This window comes from Carassius carassius, chromosome 43, assembly GCF_963082965.1.
Source record: "Carassius carassius chromosome 43, fCarCar2.1, whole genome shotgun sequence".
Taxonomy (NCBI): Eukaryota; Metazoa; Chordata; class Actinopteri; order Cypriniformes; family Cyprinidae; genus Carassius; species Carassius carassius.
Genome location: NC_081797.1, coordinates 24607336 through 24617628, shown reverse-complemented (window position 1 = coordinate 24617628; position 10293 = coordinate 24607336). Strand labels below are relative to the sequence as shown.

Here is a 10293-nt window from a genome sequence, read left to right as displayed (position 1 = left end):
CACACACATCGGCTGGCTGGCAGAGCTGGTATCTCACACACACACACACACACACACACACACACACACACATCGGCTGGCTGGCAGAGCTGGTATCTCACACACACACACACACACACACACACACACACACACGTCGGCTGGCTGGCAGAGCTGGTATCTCTCACACACACACACACACACACACACATCGGCTGGCTGGCAGAGCTGGTATCTCTCACACACACACACACACACACACACACACATCGGCTGGCTGGCAGAGCTGGTATCTCTCACACACACACACACACACACACACACACACACACACACACACACACACACACACACACACACACACACATCGGCTGGCTGGCAGAGCTGGTATCTCTCACACACACACACACACACACACACACACACACATCGGCTGGCTGGCAGAGCTGGTATCTCTCACACACACACACACACACACACACACACACACACATCAGCTGGCTGGCAGAGCTGGTATCTCTCACACACACACACACACATCGGCTGGCTGGCAGAGCTGGTATCTCTCACACACACACACACACACACACACACACACACACACACACACACACACACACACACACACACACACACACACACACATCGGCTGGCTGGCAGAGCTGGTATCTCTCACACACACACATATGAATCGGTCTTTTAGTCTATGCTGTGTTTTGTTGATGTGTGAATAAAACTTCAAGTCTTATTTGTAAAGCTTTGCACTTTATGTAAACACAATCTCAGCTTTCAGATTTTTCAGTCAATTTTATAATGAAATTTCAATGATAAATGAAAGAAAAAAAAACCTGTTTTTTACCTGTTAGTGATGTGTTAATTATTATATAATTATAAAGTCTCACTGTTTAAACGGTTAGATGAACAACAAACTGGAGTAGGAAGTTAATTATATCATTATACATTTTATATAAAGACTTTTCATTGTTACGCCTTATGTGCAAGTTTTTTTTATTTTTTGAGTGTCGGTTATTACATCTAAAAATAAATAGCTATATAACAGTTCAGACTCTGTTGTTAATGTTAACCTTTTATAATATTATCCATTCATTTCAATATCTCACGATACGATAATGTAACAATATGAAGTCCACAATATGTTTATTGCAATATTTAAAAAAAAGAGACACATGAATAATTTTTTGCACATTTTAAAGGTAAATTATTTTCTGTATTGCACTTTTATGAAGAACTCCAATAAGTTCACAATGACAGTAATAGCCATATATTGTAAAACAGTTGCAATGCAAAATAAATGAAAATGAGTATTTCATAGGTATATGATATTTGCTTTACACTACAGTAGGGAAATGTCACTACTTCTTTTTAATTTATTCTCTAAATCTTTAATGTTTTCAACTGTTAATCATTTTGAAACATGTGAAGCAAGACTTATAAAACAATTGATCTGAAAAAAAATAAATAAATAAAATAAAGCATACACATAAACCCAAACTGAAATATAAAACCGTTATAGAGTAAGAATGCGTCCTATTCTGTGTCCTAAACTCCTGAAACACAGGGGTCTCATATCTTAAAGCAGTCAATGCAAATTATGAAAGAAACCAATCAAATCTGTGTATGTGTGAAAATATTCAGATGTAACCTTCTTTGTAATTAACATTTTCATGAGCAACTGTACCTGTAATTTAATTATACATTTTTCTCAGTAACTGTAACAGATTACAATTGCCTTTAATTTAGTTAGATGTGACTACCGGTGGTTACGTCATACACTGTTCGTAGAGAGCTGTTTTATAATAAAGCTAGTTTACAGCATTAGTTGAGAGATATTTGTCCTTTGCCATTGTAAGTGTAACGTCTGGCTGCGGTGTCTGTGTGCAGCTGGAGCTGGACGGTGGGCGGCATCAGTACAGACGAGTGGTCATGGCGCTCACAGAGAAAGACGTCCTGCTGTTCCAGTCAGTGCCGTGGACACATGAGAGCTGGACCTCTCCTCTCCTGACACACCCGCTGCTCGCTACACGGTCAGTCCTTACTCCAGCAAAGCCTGATGTGCTGTCGAAGTCACAACTGAATGAACTCAGTCTGTTCTGTCTTCTGTGTTGGTCTCTGTCTGCAGGCTGGTTCACTCGGGCAGCGTCCGCAGCTCTCCGGCTCTGGGTGGAGATCTGGTGTTCGCCACACGAACAGGCACCGGCCGAGGCATCGAGTCTCATGTGTTTCGTGTGGAGACACACTGGGATCTGTCCACATGGACACGTGTGCTGGTGCAGGGCGGACACCTGGCTGCTGAGCTCATCAAAGAGGTTTCCATAGGTTTGTGTGAATATACGAAGAAAATAATCTACCCTTCGCATTAATACAACTGTCTTAAAAAGGTTACTGATCAGTCCTACCTTGGCTGATGTGGCCGTAATGTAAGTCTATAGAAGTCCTGTGTGCTTGAGTAGTTTTAAAGTCCAGATGAAATGGAAAATTTCTGTTTTCTAAATGCATTTATCTTATTGCGAACAATACATGTTTTTCATTTTTATACCTCATATTTTTATTTTTTATCTCTGGGTAACACATGCAGGACTTCTGCAATCATTTAGTCTGCTTAAATCCGGCCCTGCAAGCTTTCAATGAAATACAGAGCATATTCATAAATATATAATAAATGAACACAAGCTACTCCGAGATGTCGTTTCTAAACTTTAAATAGATTTAAAGGAAAATTCCAGGTTCTGTATATTTTAAGCATTTTTATTATATATTTCTGAGGCAACCAACTAGAGCTGCAACTAACGATTATTTTTTCTGCCGACTAATCTAACGATTATTTTTCCGATTAGTCGACTACTCTAACGATTATTTTTATTACAATAATTAATCTAATGTTCTTTTTTGATTAACTAATGAATCCTTTGGATAACTTTACAAAAAAATTTAAGTACAACTTCTAATATAGTATTTTAACCTTTATTCATTTTCAACCAATGTGGTTGAAGTTTTTACAGTATACAAAAATAAAGAGGCAAAGAAAATTATTTTACTATGGTAAATGAGTTTACCATAGCGTTTATAATTAAACCACAGTAGCCACAAATTTACAGTTGTCTGAGACTAAAATGTTCTTTAGCATCACAAACCATAAAATGTAGTCAGGGTTCTGCTATGGTTTAGCACGGTTTCCAGAGATCTGGAGCTGATTCGGGGTAGCTCGGTGGTCTGTGACTGTTGTCTCGCGGCGTGCTGTCTTTTTAAATCAGCTTCATTCTTTCCCGTAACAACGTTGAAAGCTCAGCTAAGATGAGGGAACCGCTGATCATAGCTGTATATGGATTGCCATTTTGAAATAAATTTAGTAGCAGAGATACTGCAAGCGATTTTTAGTGCTGCAAATTTCCTCGTCTTCATGGAGAGAGCGCGTCATGGTTACTTAGCAACGGCAGACACCCCAGGGGCGCAACTGTCCGAGCGATTTGGAAAGAAGGAGAAAGCAGCGTGACTAGCGTTTTTCCATGCGTTTTTAGGCGCGATATATGAACGGCCCCTAACGCGTGATCGAAACCCGCGTCAACACAGACTTACTTTATTTTTTATTTTATCCTTACTTCAGCCGCTAAGGGTGATCATACTAATAACTTGTAATCTTTACAATAATATCAGAATCATGCAATGAGCAAGTCTGCGTTTATTAGACACTTAATAATATCACATCAGTTTGTTCCATCACATCTGCAGCAGAGACCTGATCCAGGAAGTTAGGTCACTAGATCACACGGTAACCAGTTAAACCGCAACACCGGAGAGCGCCAGGATGTTTTCCTCTGAGGTGCTCGTGCATTGCATTTGTGCTGCCATGGTACACCATATCGGTTTTGCAAAGGGAACAAATGGCCATTTTATTTGGCCTCTGTTTGAAGTATTCCCATACTTTTGATAACAGTGGTCTCTGTTTTTGTGATAGAATGCAACTTTCTCCATTCCCAGTATGCCATTACGCGAGATCTAAACAGTGTGACGCGTCGACGTATTTTTGTAGTCGACATAATCGATGACGTCGACGTGTCGTTGCAGCACTGCAACCAAGAAAAATGTTCTACAGCTTTCCACAGAAATAGTTAATAATTTATTTTTTTTATGTTAACAAGCATTTTTTAATGCATTGTGGCTACTGTTGAAATAGCTAGACTTTTTATTTTTTCTTTAAAAAAAAAGGAGGGACAAGTCAAAATAAATTTTTGTGGCAATCAACATTATGCTTACAATTGCTAGTGAAGGCAGCAAGTGCACAAGTGCAAGTTGAACTTGTTGTTCCTTTAAGAACTACTGTGGGTAAACTGTGTCAGCCCTCGTACACAAATGAACATGTACAACAAATCTTAGTAATGTCACGTAATATTTTGTAATGTTTCTTTAGACTGAAAAGCACCATATCATGCTAACTGCAAGAGCATGAGTCTGTTTTTTTAAAGGTACCATAGAATGCATCGATACAATATTTTTAATTGTTTTCTGATGTCCCCAGAGTGTGTATGTGAAGTTTTATCTCTAATTACCCCACAGATAATAGCTTGCTGAAATTGCCACTTGTAGGGTATGAGCCAAAACGTGCTGTTTTTTGTGTTTGTCCCCTTTAAATGAAAATGAGCTGGTGCTCCCACCTCCCTTTCCAGTCGAGTGCGGAGCTCAGTATTGCCAAGTCCGCTGTTTGCCCGTGGGTTTAAGCCACCCCAATAACGTGATATTTATGCACATTTCACCAGGGGAATCCCACCGAAACAGTGTGAAAGAATGTGATTTTTACCAGGGGATCTCCCTCAAACCTTGATTGGGCTAGTTTTGAGTAGCAGTTGGGCGGGTTTTGTAATCTGTAAAATCTGGTAACCCTGGGGGTGCTTCAAGAGCTCATGCTTGTGGGCAACTGGTGTTAGGGTTTAACTGTTGGTGACCGTGTTACTGACTTCACATCGCTTCCAAGCGCAATTTTTAACTACCGCACTCACTACAACTACTTCACAATCACGGTAGCATGCGAATGCAGCATTAGTGAAAACAGGCAGAGACAATGGTAGCTTTAGCAACATTAGTCTTACAGAGAGCCAAGAAGCTCTTTTGGAAAACATGAAAACATGCGTGATGCTTTCTTTGCCTGTAGTCAGGATGTTTGCGCTCAAAGCGTTTGTTTTCGATCCCTCTTTCAGATGCAGTCTTTGCACACTCCAGCACTGAACTGACCCTCGTTTGTGAAATTTAAAAAGTTAGCACAAATGAATAGGACTTTTCTGTTTTCTTTTTTTCTGGGACATTTCCTTCGAAAATGAAAGTTAACCACTGTATCCTCAGTGGTCTATTAATGGCCCCTTTGCGCTAACATTATATCTCCAGCAGCTACAGCAAGAGAGCAGTAATGATGAACTGCAGCTTCTCACTTAGGGCTGTGTATATGCTAATAGAGCAGAGAGCGTCACAAATGGGCGGGACTTTCACCGACTGTGTCCTCTGGAACTGCTTGTGTGGAGAAACTGTTTATGATTGTTTTGGTGACACAATATACACAATATTTTATCATTATAGGCTGGTTGTTTTCACACACTGAGGCCACTCCTTGTAAAAGTCAATTTTATGGCACCTTTAAATCTTGCTGCTGTAATTTATCAATTTCTTTAAAGGGTTAGTTCATCCAAAAATGAAAATGATGTCATTAATTACTCAGTGTCATCTCGTTCCAAACCGGTAAGACCTATGTTCATCTTCGGACACAAATTAAGATATTTCTGATGAAATCTGAGAGCTCTCTGACCCATAGACAGCAAGGATCCTTACACGAACAACGCACAGAAACATAACGATGAGATCGTTAAAATAATTAATCTGACATCAGTGGTTCAACCGTAATTTTACGAAGCTACGAGAATACTTTTTGTGCACAAAGAAAACTAAAATAACGATTTTATTCAAAAATGTGTGTCCTCCGCGTCACCCTATATCATATTGAACCTCTGATGTCACATGGATTATTTTAAGGATCTCCTTGATCTGTTTCTGTGCGTTGACCGTGTAAGGATCCTTGTTCTCTATGGAGGGTCAGAGAGCTCTCATGTCAATAAATGACAGAATTTTCATTTTTGGGTGAACTACCCCTTTAGGATAAGATAAACACCAGCTAGAATGCTTTGTAACATTACACTTCATTCCAGTTCTTGTAAGATCATTATCTATTACATTTGTAAAGCTTACCAAAGGTGAAAGCTGGACTGAAAAATGTATTTTCCCCTGTGTGGTGTGTAACAATAGCTGCCAGTAGGAAATGTTGGAAATATTGAGTGCTTTCCTTCCTGAGTTCCAGCCAGCAAAGAAAACCTAAGATGAGTTGAATTCACCTTCTGTTGGTTCACATCTGTGTGTCTGCGTTCCTCAGGCTGTGTGTTGAACAGACAGGACGTGCGTCTGATCCTGCACTATGACAGAGGGTTCACTGTGAAGAGCGAATCTGCCGAATCCGTGCTCTTCCACTTCCCCTACGAGCGGCTCAAGATGTCTGCTGACGATGGAGTCAGGAACCTCTACCTGGACTTCGGTGCTCCAGAGGGAGAGATGGTATGAGACACGTGATGATGGCATGACATAAACATACAATTCTGCAGGCCTTAATGAATAGAAGTCTGTTGGTCCTGACGTTATAACACTTTCACTCATTAACGCCTCCATAATTCTGTTATTTTATCATTTTATCATTATTTTATTATCCGTTTATAGCTTTTTTTTGTCTGTATAGTCTCTAAAAATGTATTTTATCTAGGTTGACTAGAAATGTTATGTAATCATTAGTCAAAATATGTAGGATCCACCTTTTTCCTACGCCATATGACACTTTGTGCAAATCATGGGAGTAATTTCCATTTATACTGAAAACGCTCTAGTGAAAAATGAATATACTTATATTTGAAATACATTTATTTCATGTTACGTTTACTACAAATACATTTTCACATGTATGTACTTAATAAAATGCCCTGCTATTGTACTTTTAGTATACCGAACTGTTATTCTTCAAGTCTGCTTTAATAGTGCGGAAGTAGTGCAATTAAAGACCCACTTCTTATATAGAAGATTAAGGCTACCCATTTTAACTTAAGCAAATTATAACTTAAAACATTTTCTCAAACTCACAACAAACAATTCATCTTGCTCAGGAGGAATCTTAAGTTACAATGGAGTATATACATAAGAAATTCATTATTCATATTCAGTAAATATTGTATTCTGTAATATATATATTACAGTATTATTCTGTATATTGCACATGTTCACTTTCGATTGACGTGACAAACTTACGCATTTTTATCTATTTTCCGTTCCACCGTTACACAAACAGAGCTATAGACACAATAAATGCACATGAAACATACTGACATCTTCAACATTCGGCTTAATTCAAATATTATAAAAGCTCAGCATGTTCACCTCGGTTAGAAACACATCTTTTCATTTCTTTTTTTTTATTATCTATAACAAATAATGACTTAAACATAATATTCTTACTTAACAATGAGCTAAACTAGAATGAATAATTATAATGCTCCAGGTCTTCAGTTACAGAAACGGACGACAAGGCACAAATTACAAACGAAGGACACGAGACAAGTTCAGACACAAAACAATCGTATAAACCATATCGACTGCTTCTAAGGAAATATTAACATTTAAAAGATTAGCTAGAAAAACGCATATCCTACTTTTTTATATAGCTCTACATAAATACATGACATTCTTAGCCTGATGAGTAGTTAAAATCCAATGGATAATTCACATTTCTCCAGATCAGTTACAAAAACGGAGCTTAATTACAAGTAATTCACATAAAGCACATTGACAGCGTCTATAAGACATAGACATGGAGATTATGGACACACACTGAGTATTATTAAAATAAAATAACCTATAAACAGCACGTTCTATATTTGTGTATGAATGAAAAGACATGATAGGAGCAGTTTTTGTTGTTTACCATTTACACGCGAATCCCTGTTTTAACAAACTTTCAAGACTTCAAAACATCCAAGTTTATAACAGACCAACCTCTAAAAACAAATGTATAGTTGTCTTTGTAAAGAAGCCTGTAGCTGTGGCGCGCTGTACAAACGCTCCCAGTGTGAATACTGTGGTGCCGCTGCAGTGAAGCTGTAGGAACGCTCACACACCCCTCACGCTTGCAGTGTGAAACCAAAGATGTCCACATTTTACAGCATCTGTGTGAACGCAAATCTGGAAAGAGACGTGAGGATTTGGGGAGAAATAAAAGATTCTTAGTGCATTCCCGGCAATTATTCATGGTTTATATCGTAAGTTCACTTGGGTGAGCAGAGACCACAAATGCACAGTATATGTTTTTATTTATTTATTTACTTACAGCAGAATACAAAGGACACATGAAAATAATGCAGCGGAAAGCTCTGAAAAGAGCTATTCTATAGAGACTGTAGTTATATCATGTCACATTAATATACCAAACATAACGTTATTCTCCTGACTTCTGAAAGTCTTTTTGAGTGGAACTTCCCCAAACTCCCATAATGTAAAACCCAGAAGGCTTGTTGGGAAACAGGTGGACCGTTTTGATGATAATGAGTTTTTGTTGGGTCTCTCTTGCAGGTGTTTGAGCTCCACTCGGGGCCGAAGCCTGTAGTCTTTGTGCTTCACTCGTTTCTCTCAGCCAAACTGGCTCGTTTGGGACTGCTCACCTAGAATCAGCAGGAAACCATGGAAGTTCATTTATTTCTTCGATTTATTGACAGCTAGTATTTTACTCAAGCAGTGTTTTCATAGTTTACTTCTCTTCTAGCCAAGACATTAGTTGTGTGAGTGTGTGGCTTTCTAAAGCAGAAAACTATCCCAGTTTCCTCTGATCAGGAACACCAGATGTGCCTTCTCATCTAGAGCCAACAAGCTTTCACACTCATTTTCAGGCTTAAGGTCACCGTAAAGCTTTGCAGAGTAACCAAAATGAACTTATTCTTGTATTATCTGTGTGGTTTGTTATTCACCTAACTCGCCTGTATTTATGTTTATATGTGTCGCATGGCGAAGACTGTTACATCTGTGTGTTATAATCTGAATTATGTCATTTGAATGCATGTATATAAGGAGAAAATGAAGCTTTAAATACATTCCCTCACGACTGACCAAAATAACCTCCTTAAAGTTAAAACTCTAGAAGGTGTTGAATAGGCTTGATTCAGTTTAACTAATGTTTTGAAAGAGATATAAAGTATAGGAATGTTTTATTAGTTTATCTGTTCTCTACATGTCATAAGAAATACTTCTTCATCATTTATGACCAAACCTGCTCCAGGCCTTGATTTATTTATTTATTCTTTCCCCTGCTGTAGTACATTATGAGTGTTAAATCCTTATTACAGGCTTCCCGCTGCCATAAACACCTGGAAATATCAGCAGATTTGGAAATGTGAAGGAAATTAATGAAACCTTTCTATTATTAAATAGATCATGGGGAAAAAGTCTATAGACGATATATATATATATATATATATATATTCTAGTTCTGTTTAGCTCTGAAGAACTTTGTGAGTACAATCTTTATAACATGGCTTTTAATAATCCTAATCCAGTTATCAGACAAGACTGGAGAAGTCAGAGATTTATCACGTTTTTAGCACTGATAAATGGTTTGTCATGGGGTGTATGTTTTATGTTTATCAATATAATATCAGTATATATTCTTTATTAATATTCTTTAACAAGCTTAAAAGGATACTCCACCCCAAAATTAAAATGTTGTCATTAATCACTGACCTCCATGTCGTTCCAAACCAGTAAAAGCTTTGTTTGTCTTCGAAACACAACTGAAGATGTTTTGGATGAAAACCGGGAGGCTTGTGACCGTCCCATAGACTGAATTGTAGAAGTTACACTGTCAAGGTCCAGAAGAATATGAAAAACATCGTCAGAATAGTCCATCTGCCATCAGTGGTTCAACCGTAATGTTATGAAGCAACGAGAATACTTTTTGTACACGAATAAAACAAACATAACGATTCGTTTGTTAATAATCTCCTCTGTGTCTCTCCACATGACTCAAACTGCGCACGCTCTTCTGTGTCAGCCGTGCTGCATGGATGAGGTCGAAACACTGATGGCAGATTATTCTGACGATATTCTTCTGGAGCTTGACAGTGTAAGTTACTTGGCAGTCTATGGGACAGTCACAAGCCTCCCGGTTTTCATCCAAAATATCTTCAGTTGTGTTCCGATGACGAACAAAGCTTTTACTGGTTTGGAACGACA

At 38.3% G+C, this 10293-nt stretch overlaps 1 protein-coding gene across 1 annotated transcript in view; it reads left to right on the top strand.

Annotated features, from left to right (window-relative positions):
* The window catches only part of LOC132125016 (beta-2-syntrophin-like), a 17173-nt gene extending 7666 nt beyond the window's left edge, over positions 1–9507 (top strand). The window contains exons 4-7 of the mRNA XM_059536218.1: positions 1882–2024; positions 2120–2316; positions 6407–6585; positions 8641–9507. Coding sequence (XP_059392201.1) covers positions 1882–2024; positions 2120–2316; positions 6407–6585; positions 8641–8733 — 612 coding nt within the window. The 3' untranslated portion in view covers positions 8734–9507. The remainder of the gene's footprint in view (positions 1–1881; positions 2025–2119; positions 2317–6406; positions 6586–8640) is intronic.
* The last annotated feature ends 786 nt before the right edge of the window (positions 9508–10293 follow it).